This window comes from Nicotiana tomentosiformis, chromosome 3, assembly GCF_000390325.3.
Source record: "Nicotiana tomentosiformis chromosome 3, ASM39032v3, whole genome shotgun sequence".
NCBI classification, from domain to species: domain Eukaryota; kingdom Viridiplantae; phylum Streptophyta; class Magnoliopsida; order Solanales; family Solanaceae; genus Nicotiana; species Nicotiana tomentosiformis.
Window position 1 is genome coordinate 8,889,646 of NC_090814.1, and position 24,422 is coordinate 8,914,067.

Consider the following 24,422-nt stretch of genomic DNA (forward strand, 5'->3'; position numbering starts at 1 on the left):
CTGGGTTGGGCAAGTCTGTTGCCCTTCGCGTTCACGAAGGGAGGCTCACGTTCACGATGAGATGGTGGCTCAGTGCATCACGTTTGTGTGTGTCTTCTCGCGATCGTGAAGAAGATTTTTAGGGGCCTGAACAATTTTGCCTCAGCGATCGCGAAGGAGGAAAATCCGGGCAGTGTCTTTATTAAAAATGGGACTTAGGCTATTTTCTCTCATTTTCATTTCCCTTGGCCGATTTTGGAGCTCTTGGAAGGGGGGTTTTCATCTAACATCATAAGGTAAGTAATTCCTACCCAATGTGAGTTTAATACATAGATTATGAGTAGATTTTAACATGTAAATTATGGAAATTTTAGTATTTTGTTGAAAAACATAGGTTTTGATAAAAATGGGATTAGGCTACGAAAATGGTTATGGAATTGATTTTATATATTTGTGCTCGTGAGGTTATGGGCAACAATTATTTGCAAAAATTTGGGCCCGGGGGTGAATTTTAGGAACCTTCCAAATTGGGTGGGATAATTACTCTAATAGTTAAATTATGAACTTTTGAGCAAATATTGATTAGTTTGTACAATCTTTGGCTAATTTCGGATTGCTCGGCACCGACTTGAGGCTTTTAGTGTGATTTGTGGACCGGAAAGTGGACTTGAGAACGAGGTAAGTCTCTTTCCTAACATTGTAAGAAGGAATTAATAAGTCTCTTGCCTAACCTTGTAAGAGGGAATTAACCCCCTAGGTGTTTAAATTGTTATTTGCTACTAATTATGGGTGTTACCTACACATGAAGTGACAAGAGTCCGTACGGAACTACAATTCATGTTATGTACGGATAGACATAGGACTTTATTAAGCAATACTTACACTATTTGAACTCAACTTGCTAGTTTAATTACTTGTATTAATAAGTAAAATTTGGTTAAAGATTATGTTAGACCGAGCTTCATTACTTAGAGATTTGGCAGAATGTTTAATTATTTATGGAAATTTATATTCTTCCATGGACTTACCTTGGAGTTGCAAACACTTAATTCGTAGTTCGGAGAGTTTCCCTTTTCCTATGGATCGGGCCGAACGCCTCGGCAATATTTATATATAATGTGATACATCATGGATCGGGTCATACGACCTCGATAGTGTATGTACACGATTGTTATGGATCGGTCCGTACGACCTCGGCATAACTCGTGCGTGTTGTCTCTAGGAGTCCGATTATTCTCGATATATTATTCATGAGTCTAGAAGTTGTAATTACTTGTTGGCCCTTACTTGTTGAGATTAACATGTGATATTTGGGGACTTTTAATTTGTTATTTGGTTAAAGCATCACTTATTTATTGACTCTTATTCCAGTATTACTGTTGTATTTCATGCCTATTTATAATTCTTGCACATTATGTATATTGACCACTAGTAAGTGTCGATGTCGACCCCTCGTCACTACTTCTTCAAGATTAGACTAGATACTTACTAGGTACACGTTGTTCACGTACTCTCACTATACTTCTGCACAAATTGCACAGGCTCTGAGGCAGGCGCATCTAGTGTTCGTCCAAGCATGCATCCGCATTATCCGGAGGCCTAGTGTTGAGTTGCTTTCCATGCTATGTTCTGCAGCACGCGGAGCATCGTCTTGTCGTATTTATTATTTCTTGTCTATTTTGTTTCAGACAGTAGTTGTAGAGAGTTTTGTATATTCAACTAGATGCTCGTGTACCTGTGACACCGGATTTTGAGAAATTCTAGTAGATACTCATGGTTTTTTAATTATTAAATTCATTACTTTACTCTCATGTTTAGTTTATGCTTTACATTACTACAATCACCTACTAATTATTTCGTTATTAAATAAAATCAACAACTTTAAAAATATTAAAATGAACAATTAAATGGATTGTTCACCGTTGGCTTGCCCAGCGGCGACGTTAGGCGCCATCACAACCTATAGTGGGAATTGGATCGTGACAAATATACTACAATTAGTTACTTTTGATATTGACCGCACGTCGCATGGGTTCTAATACTAATTATCACTAATACAAGAGGCAAATCTTCATCATCCAATTCTTGCAAGTACTTTTGATCTTCATAGTATGATAAAAATATTGGAAAAATTCTACTGACGATATTATAGTTGAAAATTATCTATTAGTATCAATTTGGTTAAAATGCTTTAAAATCTAAAAGGAAAAACTTTGAGTGAGACAGGTAACAAAGGTGTCATAAATCAAACTCAGAACATATATTATAGACAATGAAATGACACATAAAGTTGGAGAGTATATCACATGTTGATTGTGTAAAAAATTTCAAAGGAGTTTATAATGATACAGATTTACCCCCACCTATTACTTTAAGGTCGTTGGCTTAAAGGGTCAAAAGTTTTTACGCAGAGAATAGCCAAACTGCATGTATATCAGATGCTTAGGCCAAGTTCCTGCCATCCTTTCACCAAATCCAATGAAATCTCACACGTGGAGTCTAGAAAAAGTAATGTGTACGCAGACCTTACCCCTACTTTATGAAGATGGGAAGGTTATTTCCGATAGACCCTCGAATAGACAACCCTTTCTTAAGAAAACAACAAACTCGGTGAAATCCCACACGTGGGTTTAGGGAGGGTAATGTGTACGCAAACCTTACCCCTACCTAAAGGTTGTTTCTGATAGACCCTCGAATAGACAACCCTCTTCTTATAGTACAAGATTTGACCATTTATGCAGCTTAACAAGTTAATATCAACTTGCTGTGGAAATTTAAAGAACGGCACCAATGAGTTGAATAATCCAAGAAAGAAATTAATTGCATGCATCCCAAGGAATCCAACAGATGTTTCACAAGATAGGAGCATTTTTGGATCATAAATCAAGGATTAGGTTAAACTATTGACAGCACCAATTATAGAAACATCTGCTTCCACAATGCAGCAGTCCTCAACAAGGTAGCCTTTTTTAGGATTCTTGAATTCATGTAGCGGCATGAATGCTGCCCAACCCCAGTCGACTTCAGCAGCCAAAAACCAATGTGATGAATCTGCAAAAAAACGTCAAACTACTCAAAAGAGAAAAAGAGAAGAGCTTCTGATCATTCATAAACCAGTTACCTAAATAATCGACGAAAACTAAACCAGTACAAGTAGAAAAGTTGTTAGCTATTACTAGATGAGCCTGAATCCTTACAAAAGTTTGAGTATAGTGATTAAAATCATTCAATCAAACTCAACCCTGAAAATAAATACTTCATTAATTGTGCGTACACGTTTTATTTTTCATTTCCTGAACAAAATAAGGAACTTGTGGAAGTTCCTCCAAGATGAACTCATAAGGTAAATAACGCTCCTTCTATAAAAGATATTACCTACCAATACAGGAATTAACAAAAGTTGAACAAATTAATTAAGGAACAAAAGAATGTACCACCGCGCTTATTACGTGCACCACTAATCTGGTCTTTAACAGAAATGCTAAATTTTGCCTTCACCCTCTTTTGGCGATCAAAACTTCCAGCATCAACTGATACAAGGTAAATTGATATGCTATTGTTCCTTTGATCAGCATTACCTGTAGTATAAAACAAAAGCTTCCTACATCCAACATAATTAAGAAATTTAATTTGCATTACAAAGAGAAACAGAAAATGGAAATGTGAAAATATAATATACGTGTTACGTATAAGAAGACAAGAATAACATACCACTTGTAAACACCTACAAGAAATTCTTCAGAATACAACTTATCCTTTAATTTTGAGAATCCAGAAATCTTCCATTCGTGCTTATAAGACTTGGTCTCATTCAACAAGGACACACATTCACCTAATCCTTGGTTCTTGATAACAGATACATCTACTCCAAATACACATTTGTCATTAACAAGGTAACCGTTAGAGGGCTCTTTGAATGTTTCATGAGATATACATTTCGAGAAACCCCATTCAGTCTTGATATTGTGAAATCGTTGAGCCATTCCTGCAATAAAGTACTGTCTTAGAAAGTCCTTTTAAGATACATTAAGATTTGCTTTTAGGGGGCCGGTTCTTGCCTCTACAAAGCTATCAAAATTAAGTGCCTCTTTCCACCCATTCTATTTCAAATGGTGCTCTCTAAGTTAGTCCATACCTACATGCATAAGAAGACCATCTTCATTGTATTTTGTTTAGTAGGTGCTTCCGTGTCCTTAGTTATGCTAGGACTCCAGAGGTAAGGTTTATGTCCCCTCCTTGTTGTAATTTCTCCCTATCTTAATAAATAAGGTAAGGGTCAACGCCAAAAACCCCAGCACCACAGGAAGTGAAAGCCTAGGTGCTCGGTCTTAACAACAACAACCACAAAAAACAGATGCACTAAGAATTTCTCATTTAAAACTGAAATGATCGATTTACTTTTATATTTTATTTTTGGAAAAGTTGAAATTAAGTATTTATTTATTTATTTATTTTACTTTCATGTTTTGAGAACTTCAAAAAACTTCAAAGAAGAAAATTTCCAGAGAATGGAAAACTATACCTCTCATTACAATATACTTGTCATGAATTTGATCAAATATCAAGAAGCTAAATGTGGCATTCACCTCCCAACCAGCCTGTAAAGAGCTTGTCTCGGCAATGGCCAAGTATACAGAAATATGATCATATCCATCTTCTACATCTCCATCAGGATATATGATCAGTTTCCTGTCCAAAATGCAATGAAAAAAATCAGTCTTTTTATACTTATGTATTTCTAATTCATTTAGAGAAAAATATAACTGAGATACCCACTCCACGCCAATTTGTTAGGCACTATGCTCCTTTTTGTCCGTTCTAAGAAGATTAGCGACTTCCTTATAATTTTTCTTGTATCATTAAGCACCTCTTTTTATTTAGTAACCAGTTAGCTTCGATATTCCCATTTCACCATTGACATAATCGTTTTAGGCCTCAATGTATTCCCTATGTCCAATGAAACTATGTCAAACAATAGGAGTAGATGTTGTAACTGTACTAGTTCTTAAGTTCTTCTGAAGGGCAATGCCTCCAGCTTATTTTCCCCAGAAAGCTAATTAAATTAGAATAAGAAGCTAAGATAGGAGGATGCAGAACAAGTTGTAGCCTGGGAAACCTCATAAAGGTCCTTAAAATATAAGAATGTTACTAGCATTTCAAGGATTCAAGGACAACTATATACGGTTAGATGTTTTCTTTGGAAAACAACATCTATATTCTTGTCGTGTAACCTAAACTCTTGGTAAACATGGATTCAAGGACAACTATATACGTGTGTGTATACAATTATGCATCAGCCAATTTATACTTTAATTCAAAGAATTTTGAATACGCTATGTTAGACAAAACAACTTTAGTATTCTTTGGAGGGAACTTAAGCACTTGTGTAAAAGTATCTTCACTTCCATCTCCATCAATTAGATAGATGATCATTTTCCTGTCCAAAATGTAGTGAATAGTTAAATTCATAACTACAACAGAATGTGCGGGATTATCAGTCTTTTCAAATTATTTGTACTTTTTATTCATTTAGAATAAAACATTACTGAGATACCTCTCCGCGCCAATTTGGTAAGCACTATTTCCTCCTTTATGTCCTTCCTAAAAAGATTAGCGACTTCCTATTTTTTATTTTTCGTATCATTAACCACCTTTTTATATTTAGTAACTAGTTAACTTTGATATCTCGCATGTGGTGGTTCACCGGTTCCACCGACTAGACCAAAAGAGTGATTCATTCGATACAAAGGTGCGCTTGAAGTGGGGATGTGCTGTCCCTATTGGGCTAGGCCCTTCCCCATAAGGACATTACTGAGATACCTCTCCGCGCCAATTTGGTAAGCACTATTTCCTCCTTTATGTCCTTCCTAAAAAGATTAGCGACTTCCTATTTTTTATTTTTCGTATCATTAACCACCTTTTTATATTTAGTAACTAGTTAACTTTGATATCTCGCGTGTGGTGGTTCACCGGTTCCACCGACTAGACCAAAAGAGTGATTCAGTCGATACAAAGGTTCGTTTGAAGTGGGGATGTGCTGTCCCTATTGGGCTAGGCCATTCCCCATAAGGCCCCACTGTCAGGGCATAAGAGCCCTCTTGCTACCCATATGAGAGGCACGTCTTAGCCTTCCCTGACCAGTGTCGCTCCCAAACATGTAGTGTTCGTGATTGGTCTCCTCAACTATGCATCGATCAAAAGTGTAATAAGTTCAATTTAAATATCTTAAAGATTAAACCCATACGTATATTCCGTAAAATCTACCTCTGCATGTCATTGTGCTCAAGAAACACCATACCCATATTCAGTACATTGACACCATATGTCAAGGTACCCAGTGAAGATTATTCACACCAAAACCTCAAAAATAAATATAAAATATGATTTTAACAAATTTGAGAAGCTAATGATAAGCAGTACCATTTGTAGCCGCAGGACTCGAACACACTTGATTCATATTTGTTTATACCATTCGTTGAGAGTACAGAAAAAGATTCAAACTTCAACAAGTAACGAGCTGTTGATGCATCTCTATTTCCAACGCTAACTTCTGCCCGTTTTGAACATAAAGGACAACGTTACAATCCAACATATAGAAGAAGAACAAGAAAGAAAATCATATGACAAACAAAATACTGTATTATTTTAAAGAAGTTAAACCATAACCTTTCTGAGAAATCGGCGCCATGTTGAAGAGAAAGAAGAAACTTGCCGACGGGAATAGACTTTTGGCGACTTTAGTCTCCTCGTTTCTTGTGATTCCGTGGATGACTTGTAAAGGTTAGATATTTATTCCGTCCAGCTATTTAAGCAAACAAATAATTGGATTAACTATTTATATAAAGATCTTAGGGATTAATTTGGAATTAACCCTAGCCCATTTAAAATTGTGAACCAATTTGGAAAGCTTATTTTGGGGTGAAATTAAAAAATCATATTTACAAGTAGTAATTGAAAAAATAGCCACAATTTTAAAATTAATCGAAATTTAACCATTTTTTTAAGTAAGAATAAATTTGAACAAAAATACTGTTCAAAATCCTCGATTTTGAGCAAATTTGGAGGGGTTCTTCACTCGCTTGATTGGGATAAGTGTTCTATATCTGAAAATAATTATATTTCATAATTACATGGTTATATTCATCATTTATTGTGAATTTAATGGAAGAAATAGAGAAAAATTGTGAAATCTTTCAAAAATGTAAAATGGAGAATTGGAGGATGATTCGTTATCGAAATTTGATAATTTTGGTATGGTTGGACTCGTATTGGAATGGGTGTTCGGATTTCGTAAAATTTTATCAGGTTTCGAGGTGCGGGCCCCGCGTTGACTTTTCGGGTTGACTTTTTAATGTATAATTTAAAATAGACGTTTTATTATCCGAAATTTATTTTCGATGAATTTTAATGATGTTATGAAATTATTTTGGCTAGATTTGAGTCGTCCGGAGGTCGTGTCATGCGAGAAAGCAATTTTAGAGTATCGGCCTATCTTCGTTAAGGTAAGTATCTTCCCTAACCTTGTGTAGGGGAATTACCCCTTAGGCATTGAATGTAAAAATTGTATAATGTGAAAGCCGTGTACGCGAGGTGATGAATACGTACTCGGACTTATATGTAGAAAATTCTATAGGTTTAAAATCTAAGGCATCTTTATGTATTTAATTGGAAATTATTGGCACATTGTTATATCTTTATTCTCCATGTTCACCATTACATGCCTTGTTGGAAATTGTTGTTTTATGTCATATTCTTTACTTGCCGAAATGTCTTATATGCTTATTTGGAATTATTACCTTTAACCATTTCGTGAATTCTTTTATTGTTACCTTGCCATTTCGTGGAGACACTTTCATTATTGATTTTATCTTAAATATTTAAATAGGAATTTAAGTTATCAAGAGGCATTGACTTATTTTACTTGAAGTTATGTTTAAAAGAGATGTTGTTCCTTGCTGAGTTACTTCTCCATTCATGTTATTATTATTGGGACTTTGAGTACATTGTGGCTGAGCCGTTGGCTCCTTATTGTGAAAATCTATTATTTGGTTTCTCTGGCAAATTATGATATTGGGCACTTGAGGTGCGACTTGTGATACGTTGTGATATTGATACGCATGCGGTGGTATAAGGTCTGGATGTTGAAATGGATGTGGTGAGATAAAGTGAGCTTGATACGTGTGGCTAGTAGGGGAACTACTAGAAGCCATGTAGTGTGATAAGGTGCGCTAAAATGTGAGATGCTATTTCGGAAAAAATATTTTTTAAAACTAAATATGAAGGCTCCCACGTTGATATAAGGAAAGATTGTGAATTTATTTATGATTTGAGACTACGAGGCGATTGGAAGTGACTCTTGTTGATATTTCTCTATTGGTGCACTTGTGTTTGGTTGTTTTTTTCCGTGTTATAATATCCCTTGTTTTCTTCTATGATGCATTAATTGCCTTAGTTCGGTGTAGCTATTCTTGGTGTATTTTTTTAATCGTCTCATTCCTATTGTTGTCATTTTTATTGTTGTTGTAATTAGTGTGGTTGATCCGAAGGCTTGGTGTGGTTGTGGTATTGGAATTATTTTTATGAAATGCATGTTCATTGTGTTTGTTATATATTTGAGTAACTTGCCTTGTTGTTTTGATGAGCTATTTGATGTACTTAACATTTCTTGTTGATTTAGGCTGCAGTAGTACACTTGAACATACATACACTGTAACATAACTTATACTAGCTCATGAGTACAAAACTTGACATTTATTAATTATGTCCATGTACTCTGGTATTATCCGTTTCAATTTGAAATTGTGAGCCTGTGACTATGCCGGACGGATTATATTATTGGCACGCGAGCTGTCCATGCAGATCCACATATTGATATTATTAGCACGTGATTTGTCTGTTTAGCATGTGAGTTGTCCGTGCGGATTTACAAATTGACATTATTGGCACGTATTGTCCGTGTGGATCCACATATTGTTATTATTGGCACGTGAGTTGTCCGTATGGATACACATATTAATATTATTAGCACGTGAGTTATTCGTGCAGCACGTGAGTTGTCTGTATGGATACACATATTGATATTATTGGCACATGAGTTATCCGTACATCATGTGAGTTATCCGTACAGTACGTGAGTTGTCTGTGCGGATCCACATATTGATATTATTGGCACGTAAGTTGTCCGTGCAGCATGTGATTTAAGATGTGGGCACAAGGTGCCGTGAGTATATGATGGTGGGTTGAGGCATGTGATTTGTAAATATGAGATGAGGTACCACAGAGTGACTTTATTGTGAAAACTCGTGTTAGAAAGACTTGATTAATTGGCTATCTTTGTGTTCCTTATTTGGTTTGAACGATACTTTACGGTGTTCTTATTGTTTTATTGTTTATATCACTGGTTGATTCTTGTTGCCATCTACTACTTTCTGTTTTCTATTATTAATTGTATATTTTTATAATGTATAGGATATTTGACTAGTGTGTGTCTTGACTGTACCTCGTCACTACTCCATCGAAGTTAGTGTTGATATTTATTGGGTACAGACCGTGGTGTACTCATACTACACTTCTGCACATTTTTGTGCAGAGTCAGGTATTGGAGATATCGAACTCGGGCAGAGTTAATTTGTTGATCGCAAGGATTCAAGGTAGAGGCGGATTTCATCAGAGCACTCAAGCTACAGGCTCTATTCTAGTTACTACTCCACCTGCACAGCGAGTTAGGGGTGGAGGACAGGCGGGTAGATGGTGCCTAGAGGTGGAGGCCTGGCCCGTTGATGAATTTGCAATGGTTTGACTGAGGCCGTTACACCGATGGTGTCATTACAGGTATGATTTTGATTAGTTATAGAGGAACATTATCCCTATTTTGATTCGGTTTCGCTTATTGAGGTGAGACCTTCTATCATGCTTCATATATGGTGAGCTTCGTGATTTTGTACTCCGCTTATGTGTTTATCCCTATTGGGAGATTCTATGGTGTTAGCCAGTGTCTATCATTTTTGTTTTGTTCAATATTGAGAGCTATAAGGTTAAAAATAGCTTTCTGTTACTTAGTATAATGAGTTTTGATGTAATTTCGGGATAGTTTAGTTACAATTTTTGAATTAGATGCCCTACCAATATAGAGGTTCATTATGTGTTGTGATTTTGCTTAACGAAATTTATTTAAAAGAAGAAAAATGAAGGTTTCGGTTGGCATGATGTGTATATTACTTGTGATTCAGAATGGAGGATGGGATCCTCGCGTTCCATGGGTTTAATATGTTAAAACAGGGCTACGTGCCGCGGTGGAAGTTATATCAGGATAAGATCCTTGTGGTAAATTCATGTGTTTTGATTCCCTTGTAAAATTAGTTTGTATTATAGTACTAATAAGGAGTTATGCCTGCTGGGCTTATTTGATAGTTTTCTTATGTGTTTCTCTTTGCATATTTAGCCATAATCACATACTATTTATTGGGTTTTAGCTTACGAGGTGTGTGCCCGGGTGGCGTTAAATATGAACTGATGATTCGGTTGAATAGTTATGAGGTCTTCATGTTCCTTGCGTTGTTTCCAGTGTTGTGAAGGTTTGAAATGAGGTTTTAACTTATATGAGGTTCATTGGTGGTGCTGTAATCGATTATGGATAGCCATGATGACCAGAGTTATTATTATGGACCTATGTATAATGTGTTACATCGTGTGGTTATTTATGATGAGTGTAGGCCCGAGTTGCTACAGCCGGATGAGGCTGATACCCTGTGTTGATGTGAGAATCGGGCCTTTTGAAAATGATTGGAGTGTAAGAAATTTAGTTTTAAGGTTTATAAGTGCGGACTAGAGAAATAATCATCAATTGAGATGGAGTTGTCGTACTTATGTCGATTGCGGTAACGTGGGATCACCTGCAAGTATATGTATGATGAATACACTCAGTAATTTGATGTCCTCAAAATGGTTCTTCGCACGTTTGAGGACGAATATTTGTTTAAGAGGGGGAGAATATAATGACCCGACTTGTCATTTTGAGAATTAGCGACCCGCTCAACGGTTTAAGACCTCGAGTAGTTTCGCAGTATGTATTATGACTTTCGTGTGTGATCAAGTTTGGTTTTTGGGTGATTCAGGATAAATTTGGAAGAACGAATTCTTATTTTAGAAGCTTAAGTTAAAGGAGTTGACCGGAGTTTGACTTTTGTGTAGACGACTTCGGAATGGTGTTTTGAGGATTCCAATAGCTTCATATGGTGATTTTGGACTTAGGCATACGTCCGGATTTAGATTTGGAAATCCGTAGGATAATTCGACTCATTTTGGTGAAAATTGGAAAGTTGAAGTTTTGAAAGATTTAGAGGTTTGACGGAGAGTTGACTTTGTGGATATTGGGTTTGGATTTCGATTTCGGAAATTGGAACATGTCCATTATGTCATTTATGAGTGTGCAAAATTTGAAGTCGTTCCGGATTGATTTGATATGTTTCGGCGCAAATTATAGAAGTTGGAAGATTTGAAAATTCATAAGTTCGATTCGAGGTGCAATTCGTAATTTCGATATTGTTTGATGTGATTTGAGACCTCGAGTAGGTCCGTTTTGGGTTTTGGGACTTGTTGGTATATTCGGACAAGGTCCGGAGTGGCTTAGATGAGTTTCAGTCGAGGTTTAGATCGTTTGGATCATTTTTTGTTAAGGCTGGTTGGCTGAGTTGTGGTGTGGTCAGACCTGCGAACCACTGGTCGCAGGTGCGACACTGTAGTCACAGATGCGACATTGAACTAGAAGGAAGGAAGCCGCACAAGCGGAACACTGGGCACACATGCGCATCTGCAAGAGCGAAAAGTTGAACACAGGCACAAAAGGCATCACAAAAGCAGCACTTTGGCTGGCACATGCGATTTCGCAGAAACGAAGCTCTGTCTGCAGGTGTGAAGGGCTGTCTCTAGTGCTTCTTCGCAGATGCGCAAATGTGGTCACAAAAGCGACGTCGCAGGTGCGATTATGGCATAATGTTAAGGGGTCGAAATTGGCCATGTTTCTTCATATCTTTTGAGATTGAAAGTTTCGGCTTTGGAAATATTTGGAGGGGATCTTCACGAGCTTGATTAGGGTAAGTATTCTATATCCGAAAGGGATTATATTTCATAATTCCATGGTTATATTCATTATTTATTACGAATTTAATGGAAGAAAGCAATTTAAAGTCGATGTTTTATTGGCACAAGAGTTATCCGTGAGGATCCATATATTTGTATTATTGGCATGTGAGTTGTCCATGCAGCACGTGAGTTATCCATGCAGCACGTGAGTTATCCGTGCGGATTCACATATTGATATTATTGGCACGTGAGTTGTCCATGCGGTTGTGATTTGAGATGTGGGCACAAGGTGCCGTGAGTATATGATGGTGGGTTGAGGCTCGTGATTTGTAAATATGAGATGAGGTACCACAGAGTGACTTTGTTGTGAAAACTTGTGTTAGAAAGACTTGATTAATTGGCTATCCTTGTGTTCCTTATTTGGTTAAAAAGATACTTAACGGTGTTCTTATTGCTTTATTGTTTATATCACTGGTTGATTCTTGTTGCCATCCACTGCTTCCCATTTTCCATTATTAGTTGTATATTGTTATACTGTACAGGATATTTGACTAGTGAGTGTCTTCACTGTACCTTATCACTAGTCCATCGAGGTTAGTGTTGATACTTATTGGGTACAAACCGTGGTGTATTCATACTACACTTCTGCACATTTTTGTGCAGAGCCAGGTATTGGAGATATCGGACTCGGGCAGAGTTATTTTGTTGATTGCAAGGATTCAAGGTAGAGCTGCTTGGTCGTCGTAGTCCCTTGGAGTCTTTCCTTATATTGTACTGTCATCTATTATTTGACCAGTATTGTATTTCGATCCTTGATATCATTCCATATATTCAGTTAGAGTTCGTAACTCTGTATTACCAGGCTTGGGAGGTTGTTATAATTGTTTCCGCTTTTGGTTTCGTCACTTGTATTATACCATTGTTTTAAAAAAAATGGCTTGAAATGTTATTGTAATGAGCTTACCTAGTCTTAGATACTAAGTGCCATCACGACGCTTATGGTGGGATTTTGTGTCATGACAAGTTGGTATCAAAGTTATAGGTTCATGGTTCTACGAGTCACGAACGAGTTTAGTAGAGTCTTGCGGATCAGTACGGAGACGTCTGTACTTATCTATGAGAGGCTACAGAACTATTAGGAAAATTTTCACTACTTTCATTCCTATTGTGCGAATTTGTTGATTTTAGAGTTGAGCCTTTGTGTCTTTATTCTCCCACAGATGGTGAGGACACGCGTTACGGGGTCAGTTGAGTAGACACTCGGACACCTTGCTAGAGTCGCGAGAGGTCGGGACTGAGGTAGAGGCCGAAGAAGGACATATGTCGCAGCTAGATCATCTTGCCAAAATAAGAGCTTGAATACCACTTGTAAATAATCCAAGGAGCATGACAGCTGTCAGAGAAATAGTTGAGGAGCCGCTAGTAGCTCCAATTGGGGACAGGTACCGGAGGCACCTGTTGTTACCCTCGGACTTCAGGAGACTTTAACACAGTACCTGAGCATATTTGGCACATTGGCTCAGGCGGGATTGATCTTTGTTGCACCAACTACTTCGCATATAGGGGGAGGAGATCATACTACTACCGCATGTACTCTAGAGCAACGAGTTCACATTAGTTAGGTTCCAGGTGTAGTACCGGTATAGCCTGTTATTCCGGTTCAGCCCGAGGCTAGGCAAGGGCATCAGAAAAGGAACAAAAGAGGCTTGAAAGGTTCAAAAGGTATAGTTCACCTACCTTTAGTGGCACAACTACCGAGGATGCTCAGGGATTTCTAGAAAAGTGTCATCGTATTCTCCGCACCATGGGCATTGTGAAAGTGAGCGGAGTTGCCTTTACTACATTTCAGTCGTCAGGAGCAGCGTATCAATGGTGGCAAGTTTATGAATAGGGTAGACCAGCCGATGCAATGCCACCCATTTGGGCTCAGATTTCAAAGATGTTTTTGAGGGAGTTTGTTCCCCATACCCTCCGGGGTGCATGGCGAACAGAGTTTGAACGGTTGTGTCAGTGCACCATGATGGTGTCAGAATATGCTATCACGTTCCATGAGTTAGCTCGTCATGCACCTACTTTGGTTCCTACCATCAGAGAGGAAGTCTGCAGATTCATTAAAGGACTCAGTTATGATCTTAGATTCTGTATGGCTCGGGGACTACAGACCGATACTCCATTTCAGCAAGTGTTGGAAATCGCTAGGATGTTAGAACGTTTTCGGGATGAGGAAAAGGAAATTAAGGAGACCAAGAGGTCTCGAGGTTCTAGAGGATTCAGTGGATTCTACTCTGCAGCTATGACTCATTGTGGCGGAGGCTCGGGCAATTGGCTTACCTAGTCTGCACATTAGACTACTCGTGATGCTCCAGTTAGTCAAGGTACTCAAATGGAGTAGTCATCTTTTAGTGCACCACCGACACGGGATTTTTACAGTGGTTATTCAAGTTATCCGGCACAGACTCAGTATGAGCAGTCGCACACACAGAGGGGTTATTATGAGTATGGTGATACTAGACACATCATGAGAGATTGTCCTAAACCTGGGAGTGGCGTATTTCATCAGAGCACTCAGGCTACATGCTCTATTCCAGTTACTACTCCACCTGCACAGCCAATTAGAGATGGAGGATAGGCGGGTAGAGGGTGCCCTAGAGGGGGAGGCTCGGCCCGTTGGTGTATTTGCCATGGTATGACTGAGGCTGCTACATCGATGGTGTTGTTACAGGTATGATTTTGATTGTTATAGACGAGCACTATCCATATTTTGATTCGGTTTCGCTTATCGAGGTAAGACCTCATATCATGCTTCATATATGGTGAGCTTCGTGATTTTGTACTCCGCTTATGTGTTTATCCATGTTGGGAGATTCTATGGTGTTAGCCAATGTCTATTATTTTTGTTTCGTTCACTATTGAGAGTTATAAGGCTAAAAGTGACTTTCTGTTACTCAGTACGGTGAGTTTTGATGTAATTTCAGGATAGTTTGGTTACAATTTGTGAATTAGATGCCCTATGGTATGGGTGTTCATTATGTATTGTGATTTTGTTTAACGGAATTTATTTAAAAGAAGAAAAAGGAAGGTTTCGGTTGGCACGATGTGTATATTACTTGTGATTCAGAATGGAGGATGGGATCCTCACCTTCCATGGGTTTAATATGTTAAAATGGGGCTACGTGTCGCGGTGGAAGTTATATCAGGATGAGATCCTTGTGGTAAATTCATGTGTTTTGATTCCCTTGTAAAATTAGTTTGTATTATAGTACTGATATAGAGTTATGCATGTTGGGATTATTTGATAGTTTTCTTATGTGTTTATCTTTACATATTTAGCTATAATCGCGTAGTATTTATTGGGTTTTAGCTTACGAGGTGTGTGCCCAGGTGGCGTTAAACATGAACTGATGATTCGGGTGAATAGTTATAAGGTCTTCATGTTCCTCGTGTTGTTGCCAGTGTTGTTAAGGTTTGAAACGAGGTTTTAACTTATATGAGGTTAATTGGTGGTGATGTAATCGATTATGGGCAGCCATTGTGGCCAGAGTTATTATTATGGACCTATGTATAATGTGTTACGTCGTGTGGTTATTTATGGTGAGTGTAAGCCCGAGTTGCTACAGCCGGATGAGGCTGATACCCTGTGTTGATGTGAGAATCGGTCCTTTTGAAAATGATTGGAGTGTAAGAAATTTATTTCTAAGGTTTATACGTGCGGATTGGAGAAGTAATCTTCAATTGAGATGAAGTTATCGGACTTATGTCGATTACGGTGACGTGGGATCACCTGCGAGTATATATATGATGAATACACTCAGTAATTTGATGTCCTCAGAATGGTCTTGGGATGTTCGGGGACGAACGTTTGTTTAAGAGAGGTCGCTGTTTAATGTAATGACCCGACTGGTCGTTTTGAGAATTAGCATCATGTTCAACGGTTTAAGGCCTCGAGCATCTTCGCAATATGTATTATGACTTGCGTGTGTGGTCGCATTGGATTTTCGGGTGATTGAGGATCAATTTGGAAGAACAAATTCTTATTTTAGAAGCTTAAGTGAAAGGAGTTGACCGAAGTTTGACTTTTGCATAGACGACTCCGGAATGGTGTTTTGAGGATTACAATAACTTAGTATGGTGATTTTTGACTTAGGCGTACATCCGCATTTGGATTTGGAAGTCCGTAGGATAATCCAGCGCATTTTGGCTAAAATTGGAAAGTTGAAGGTTTGGAAGATTTAGAGGTTTGACCGGGAGTTGACTTTGTGGATATCAGGTTTGGATTTCGATTCCAGATATTAGAATAGGTCCAATATGTCATTTATGACGTGTGTGGAAAATTTGAAGTCATTTCGGATTGATTTGATATATTTCGGCGTAAATTATAGAAGTTCAAAGATTTGAAAATTCATAAGTTCGATTCGAGGTGCAATTCGTAATTTTGATGTTGTTTGATGTGATTTGAGACCATAAGTAGGTCCGTGTTGGGTTACGGGACTTGTTGGTATATTCAGACGAGGTTCGGATCGTTTGAATCATTTTTGGTTAAGGCTGGTTAGCAAACTTCTGGTGTGGTCGCACGTGCGGACCACTAGGCGTAGGTGCGCCACAATGTCGTAGAAGCGACATTGGACTGGAAGGGAGGAAACCGAAGAAGCGGAACACTATGCGCACTTATGCATCCGTTGGAATGGAAAGTTTAACGCATGCGCGGAAGGCATCGCAAAAGCGGCAGTTTGGCTCGCACCTCTCGCAGAAGCGGAGCTCTGTCTGCAGGTGCGAAGGGATGTCTCCAGTGCTTCTTCGCAAATGTGCAAATTTGGTCGCAAAAGTGATGCCGCAGGTGCGATTCTAGAATAATGTTAAGGGGTCGAAGTTGGCTATTTTTCTTCATTTCTTTTGATATTGAAAGTCTCGGTTTTGGGTGACTTTGGAGGGGTTCTTCACGAGCTTGATTGGGGTAAGTATTATATATCCGAAAGCGATTATATTTCATAATTCCATGGTTATATTCATCATTTATTGCGAATTTAATGGAAGAAATTGAGAAAAATTGTCAAATCTTTCAAAAATATAAAATGGAGATTTGGAGGACGATTTGTTATCGGAATTTGATAATTTTGGTATAGTTAGACTCGTATCGGAATGGGTGTTCCTATTTCATGAAATTTTGTCGGGCTCCGAGGTGCGGGCTTGACAAGTGAGGATTTTGACTACTTATTAGCGCCTTTTAACTTTTGTTTTAATTCAAAAGCGTTTAATTGTGTTCCCGAAAACTGATAAAATCTGCTAAATTGCAGGAATATTAGAAGATGGACTCCCGAAATGAAATCCAACACAAAAAAAGAGCAATCTAAACTCAAGGCCATAAAATGCACATGAGCTCACAAGTGTGGACAATAAAATATCATCTGCGGCCACAGATGATGAAGAAAAGGGCAGCACACCTTTGTGCAAAGTGCGGCCCGCACATGAATTGTACGCCGCAGAAGATGGCTAGGAACAAAAGTTTAGAGAATGTGCATTCCAAGTCTCCCAGAAGTGCAGACCGCACAGGAATTGTGTGGCCACAGAAGAAGTGCTACGTGGCCACAAATGTAATTGTACGGCCCGCAGAAGAGCAAGATGCGACCACAGTTACAATTCTGCGGACCACATAAAGAAGGCTTCGCGACCGCATATCAAAATTATGCATCCGCAGATCTCCAGTTCCTACAAGTTGAAGAAATCTGCGGACCGCACATGAAATTGTGCAGCCGCGCAACCTCCAGAAGGGCATTTTTGTCCGAAATTTTCAGCCTTGTAAAAATAGACGAGTTTCACAATTTTAGGTCAACTTTTAACATTAGCAGCTACAGTAGCCGTTTCTCTTTGCTTCTTTTAGTAGTTTTCTATATTTTGGGATATTTTAACATAGATTTTATCATTTTAATTTTACAATATGAGTTTAATTATCATTTCTTTTTCTATTTCTTCAATTTCAAGTATGAGTAGCTAGATTTTTACTAGGGTTGTGACCCAGCCTTAGTGTGTAAACCTTATGGGTGTTTGACTTGATGCTTGTTTATGATTGTGTATTTATTATTTAGCCTTGTTTATGCTTTAATTTGTGGAATTAATGGTTTCAAATATTAGTTCACGCCTACTTAACTTAGTCTCTTCTTGAGAAAGAGAGACTTAGTCTAGGAAAACTTGGCTAACAAGAAATTGGGTCAATTGAGAGATTGATAAGCCCAATTAAAGGGTTAAACCTAGAGATAGTAATAACCCAACTTGAGCTCTTATCAACCGTTTTGTGCAATACTCATTTGGACTTGAGAAAGCCAAATTGGGACTCTCTGACTGAGAGGTATTGAGTGGGTAATTGAGAGTTGATAGCTATAATACACCCCGATCAATAGAACAAGCATTAAGGTTTATATCCCATTAGGCAAACACCTAGGTGATGGTCATAGCCCTAGGTTTTTCACAAAACTTGAAAAACAACAAAAAATAATTTCTTATTTTTTTTCTCAACTTTACAATCTTAGTTTTAAATTAGACATAGAAACAACCCAAATTTGTGGAAGTATAAATTAAGATATTCAAGCTCACGTACTACAATATATACTCCTTACTCCAATATGTAGCTCCCTGTAAAAATCGACCCCTACTCTTGTTGGGTACTATTATTGCAATCGATTGTTTCATAACCTTGAATTGAGGTGTGAAATTAGACTAGATCAATTTTTAGCGTCATTGCCAGGGAGCTAAAAATGGTGTTAACTATATATTTAGGTATTTTTTTGGAATATCTTCTTTTCCTTTCATATTACTAACGTGTTGCGAAATTGTAGGTGCAATCATGGCAAATAATGAGCTTGAAAACTTACCTTTGGGATATGTGGACGTTGAGTATGATCAAATGGATGAGGTCCCTCTTGAACCTCAAGCAAATAGACGAGGTTGACCGCCTCATGACAATATACCCACTCCACCCCACCTCCACCACAAGCGGCTCTACACCGGGTGTTGTCGAATGAAGGGTATGCAAGTGCCATTGTCCCTCCCTGTATTAGGGCGGGAAACTTTCAAATAACCAACGTGATGCTCACTTTGCTCGAGCAACGAGGGTTCTTCATCAGCGCACCTGGTCAAAATGCATACAAACACTTGAACGGGTGCATAGATACGTGTTGGGGGAGTAAACAAACAAATGTCTCTGAGGATGCTGTGAGGCTAAGGCCTTTTCCCTTCTCTCTACGGGGGAAAGATTTAGATTGGTTTGAACGTTTGTCAAATCATTCCATTCATACTTGGGATGAGTTAGCGGAGAAATTTATTTCTAAGTACTTTACTCCCGGGCACATGGCTATTCTTTGGGATGAAAATTCTAGCATTCAAGCAAGAGCTCAATGAACCACTACACGAGATATGGGAAAGGTATAGAACAATGGTGAAAGAGTGCCCCAACAATGATATAACAGAAAACATGATTCAATAAACTTTCTATCAGGGGATCAATACAACCAACCAATGTGTAGTGAATTAACTTGCCGGTGGGAACTTCATGACGACGCCTTATGCGAAGGCATGTGATATCTTGGATGAGATGGCGGATACTTCATCGGCATGGCAATATCGGGCCAATGTTCCATAAGGTGATCCTAATGTAATTCTCCTTCACAAAGAGTTGCATGATCATGGACAAACCATAGCCGAGTTGACTACCACCATGAACCAATTGGAAAAGGCTCAACTTCAACAAGTGCAAAACCCGAGGAAAGTCAATGCAATGGAGGGAGTAGGTATGATGGTGAACAAGTGAAGAAAAAGAAATCCACAACTGCAACAAAGAGTAGACAATTTTGTGCAAGATGATAGCGAATTTGATAAAGATGAATCTTACAATGACCAAGAAGAAAAGGTCCAATATGTGAATAACTTTCAAGGGCAAAGAAACAACTTCCAAGGCCCTAGCCAACAACAATGGAGACCTCAGAATAATCAAAGCAATTGGAATTCTCACAACCAAGGTAATTGGAGTGGTGGAAACAATCAAAGCAATTGGAATAACAACAACAATCAAGGCAATTAGAGTGGAAGCAATAATCAAGGGAATTGGCATAACAACAATAATCAAGAAAATTTGGGAGGCGACAATCAAGGCGGGTGGAGTAACAATCAAGGCAATTAGGGGTCGAGTTTTCAAAGGCCCCCGATGTATCAACAATCGAGCAACCCACCTCCTTACCCTTTCCATGGTCCTAGATCTTCCATCAATGAAATAGGTCGTATTGAGAACATGTTCAAACAAATGATGGAGAAGAATGCCGATTCTGATGCCCAACTTACTTCACACAACACATCGATCCGCAACTTAGAAGTGCAAATGGGGCAAATCTCCCAAGATTTACATTCTCGTCTTAAGGGGGCACTACCAAGTGACACGGTGGTAAACCCAAAGGGTGGGAACAACACGGAACATGCCATGGCCATTACTACAAGAAGTGGAAGAGGTGGGAATGCACCTACCTCAATTCAAAGGCAACTTTAGATGATGAGCAAGTGGTAGAAGAAGAGGAGATCCCTAACAATGTGGTGCAAGCAAATGATGAAGTGCGAATTGATATTGATGACAATGTGAGAGAGACTCAAGAGAAAGTGAATCCATCTAGGGATCATGATATTGACATACCGGAACTGGTAGTGTAAAAGGTTAAGGCGCCATTACCTAAGCCACCTCATCTGTATTGTGGGTGATATATTGGAGGCCGTCTTGCTCAACTTTGATGATGATGAGACTGATGGCTTCTTGTAATTTGTGAATTCTTTGCAAGGAATGGGATCGTACAACTACGCACTCCAGAAACTTTCCTTGGATCTTGAGAATAGGAAAACTCCTCCTACAAAGCCTTCAGTTGAAGAGCCTCATACCTTGGAGTTGAAGCCATTGCCTCCACATCTTCGGTATGAATTTCTTGGTCCTCGCTCTACTTTACCGGTTATTCTTTCCTCTTGTTTGACTATCATGCAGGTTGACTCTACATTGGCGGTGCTCTACAAGAGGAAGAAAGCTATTGGGTGGACTTTGGCGGATATTCGGGTAATAAGCCCCACATTTTGCATGCACAAGATTAACTTGGAGGAAGAGGCCAAACCATCTATTGAACATCAAAGGAGACTCAACGAAGCTATGCAAGACGTGGTGAAAAAGGAGATTATTAAGTGGTTGGATGTCGGGGTTGTCTACCCCATTTCCGATAGATCGTGTACTTCTCCGGTGCAATGTGTCCCAAAGAAGGGGGAATGACGGTGGTCACGAATGACAAGAATGAGTTGATTCCCATAAGAATGGTGACTGGGTGGAGAGTATGTATGTACTATCGTAAGCTTAACAAAATCACAAGAAAGGATCATTTTCCACTTACCTTCCTTGACCAAATGCTTGATAGGTTGGCCGGCCATGGTTTCTATTATTTTCTAGATGGATATTTGGGCTACAACCAAACACTTATTGCCTTGGAAGATCAAGAGAAAATAATTTTCACATGTCCCTATGGTTCTTTCGCTTTCAAGCGGATTCCATTTTGCTTGTGTAATACACCGATAACTTTTCAAAGGTGTATGATGGTGATCTTTACGGATATGGCCGAGGACTACCTTGAAGTCTTCATGGATGACTTCTCGGTAGTCGGGGATTATTTTGATGATTGCTTGGCAAATTTGGATAGAGTATTGGCAAGGTGTGAAGAAACAAACTTGGTGCTAAATTGGGAGAAATGCCATTTTATGGTCGAGGAAGGCATTGTCCTTGACCATAAAATTTCAAAGAATGGCATAGAGGTCGACAAGGCGAATATAGAGGTGATTTCTTGGGTCACGCGGGGTTCTACTTGCGCTTCATAAAGGATTTTTCTAAAGTGGTGAACCCATTGTGCAAGCTCTTAGAGAAAGATGTTAGGTTTCACTTCAATGATGATTGCATGAGAGCCTTTGAATTGCTAAAGTTCAAGTTGACAACCACTCCCATTATCACCGCTTCTAATTGCAGTATTCCTTTTGAGCTCATGTGCGATGCTAGTGATGTAGCAGTTGGAGTAGGTTTGGCGTAATACATCAACAAGATTTTTCATCCGGTCTACTATGATAGTAAGACCATGAATGATGCCCAAGTCAATTACACTGTTACAGAGAAAGAGCTCCTTGCCATTGTGTTTGCAATTGAGAAGTTCCGTCTATACGTGATGGGTGCAAAGGTCATTTTTTATACGGATCATGCAGAACTTTGCTATCTTATGAGCAAGAAAGATTCAAAAGCTCAGTTGATAAGATGGGTGCTATTGTTGCAAGAGTTTGATATTGATATCCAAGATCGAAAACGGAGTGAAAATCAAGTGGCGGACCACTTGTCTCGTTTGGAGGAGGAGGGGAGGCCGAATGATGGCCTTGAAATCAATGACTCTTTCCCCGATGAGCAACTCTTGGCTATCTCAATGAAGGAGGTGCCATGGTTCGCGGATCTATCAAACTTCCTTGTGTGTGAAATTATCCCGGATGAGTTCTTTTCAAATCAAAGGAAGAAGCTCGAACGGGATTGTCAAGATTATTATTGGGATGAGCCATACCTTTTCTGGATTTGCATGGATGGGATAATTAGAAGATGTGTACCGAATGAAGAGCAAAGTGTTTTTCTTGAGGCTTGCCATTCTTCGCCTTATGGTGGTCACCATGGCGGAGCAAGAACGGCGGCCAAAGTGCTAAGTTGCGGTTTCTATTGGCCCACTCTTTACAAAGATGCAAGTGATATGGTGAAAAGATGTGAGAATGCCAACTGGCCGGTAGAATCTCGAAGAAGAATGAAATGCCTCTCGCTACCATTTTGGAGATTGACATCTTTGATGTGTGGGGTATTGACTTCATGGGTCCTTTTGTGAATTCTTGTTGAAACACCTACATCTTGGTTGCGGTTGATTATGTGTCTAAATTTGTTGAGGCCATTGATCTACCCAACAATGAAGTGATAAGTGTGGTGGCATTCTTGAAGAAGAATATTTTCACAAGATTTGGTACTCCGCGGGCTATCATAAGCAATGGGGGGTAGCATTTTTGCAACAAGGCTTTTGACACTTTTCTTAGCAAGTATGGTGTCACTCATAAAGTTATCTCCCTATCATCCATAAGCTAACGGTCAAGTGGAAGTCTCCAACCGGGAGATAAAGAGTATATTGTCTAAAATAAAGAATGCTAATCAGACGGATTGGTCAAAAAAGGTTGATGATGCACTATGGGCTTATCGGACTGCTTTTAAAACTCAAATCGGGATGTATCCATATCGGTTGGTGTTTGGCAAAGCTTGTCATCTTCCGGTGGAACTTGAGCACAAAGCCATGTGGGCTTTAAAGAAATTGAATCTTGATTGGGATGCAGCCGCTAACTTGCGGGTTCCACATTTGAATGAATTGGATGAGTTTCGGTACCATGCCTATGCAAGTTCGTCCTTGTACAAAGAGAAGATGAAATACCTCCATGACAAATACATTTGCAATAGGGAGTTCAGGGTGGGCAATCTTGTTTTTTTGTTCAACTCACAGTTGAAGATGTTTCCCGGAAAGCTGAAATCTAAGTGGAGTAGTCCTTTTGAAATTGTGGGTGTGACACCTTTTGGTTTATTAGACTTGAAGAACAAAAATGATGAGGTATTCCGAGTCAATGGTCATCGGGTAAAGCATTATTTGGGAAAGGTTGATGATAGCCATGTGGTGGCAGTTATTCATTTCAAATGATGGTAATCTGCGTCGCGTCGCGACGTTAAATCAAGCACTTCTTGGGAGGCAACCCATGTTTTTCTTTTTATTTTCTTTTATTCTTTTGTAGATAGGTGTTATTTTTATGCTAACTGGATTTGAAGTGTGTTGCAGGGATGAGTGTTCTTTACAATAATTCTGCCAAGAAAATTAGCTAAGTGTGGACAAAGTGCGGATCGCAAGTATATTGTGCAGACTACACAATTTTAGGTGCTCCAACAAAAGGCGAACTGCGGCCGCACAATTACAGTGCGGACCGCACAAATTGAAATGGAAAAATGCAAACTCTATGAAGTTGGTTTGTCATATAAATGGCCAAAGTGCGGCCGCAAGTCAAAATATGCAGTCCGCAACAAATTCTGCGTCCGCACAGCAAATTCTGCGGACCACACAACAACAAAGGCTTTTGAGCCCCAGATAACAGAGTACAGACTGCAGTAGGAATTCTGCGGCCTCACTCAACCTTTGTCCCTTACTTAGACTGTCCAGTATAAATAGTAGACCTAGGGGCTACTGTTTATTTTTTCCCCTCTCTCAACACTCACAAATCTAAAATATTGAAACCATCTGGTAAATCATCTGCCA

At 39.0% G+C, this 24,422-nt stretch overlaps 2 protein-coding genes across 2 annotated transcripts; one reads left to right on the forward strand and one right to left on the reverse strand.

Moving 5' to 3' along the window:
• Positions 1–2,774: 2,774 nt before the first annotated feature.
• LOC104103993 (MATH domain and coiled-coil domain-containing protein At1g31390-like) lies at positions 2,775–6,775 on the reverse strand. The gene is made up of 6 exons (XM_009611974.4): positions 6,646–6,775; positions 6,400–6,529; positions 4,502–4,668; positions 3,691–3,964; positions 3,414–3,580; positions 2,775–3,030 (listed from the first exon to the last, which is right to left on the reverse strand). The coding sequence occupies exons 1-6, from the start codon at positions 6,665–6,667 to the stop codon at positions 2,870–2,872; spliced, it is 921 nt and encodes a 306-aa protein (XP_009610269.1). The 5' UTR covers positions 6,668–6,775; the 3' UTR covers positions 2,775–2,869.
• A 7,194-nt stretch (positions 6,776–13,969) lies between these two features.
• Positions 13,970–14,395, forward strand: LOC138907333 (uncharacterized). The gene has a single exon (XM_070197929.1). The coding sequence runs from the start codon at positions 13,970–13,972 to the stop codon at positions 14,393–14,395; it is 426 nt and encodes a 141-aa protein (XP_070054030.1).
• The last annotated feature ends 10,027 nt before the right edge of the window (positions 14,396–24,422 follow it).

What these genes read in the sequence shown, in the direction of transcription:
- LOC138907333 (XM_070197929.1), top strand. Translation starts at nt 13,970, where the DNA reads ATGCCACCCATTTGGGCTCAGATTTCAAAGATGTTTTTGAGGGAGTTT.
- LOC104103993 (XM_009611974.4), bottom strand. Translation starts at nt 6,667, where the DNA reads ATGGCGCCGATTTCTCAGAAAG. An exon ending in CAAGTATATTGTAATGAGAG is followed by an intron (nt 3,965 to 4,501) that starts GTATAGTTTTCC and finishes ACTTTATTGCAG; the next exon opens with GAATGGCTCAACGATTTCAC. An exon ending in CTTGTAGGTGTTTACAAGTG is followed by an intron (nt 3,581 to 3,690) that starts GTATGTTATTCT and finishes TGTTGGATGTAG; the next exon opens with GAAGCTTTTGTTTTATACTA.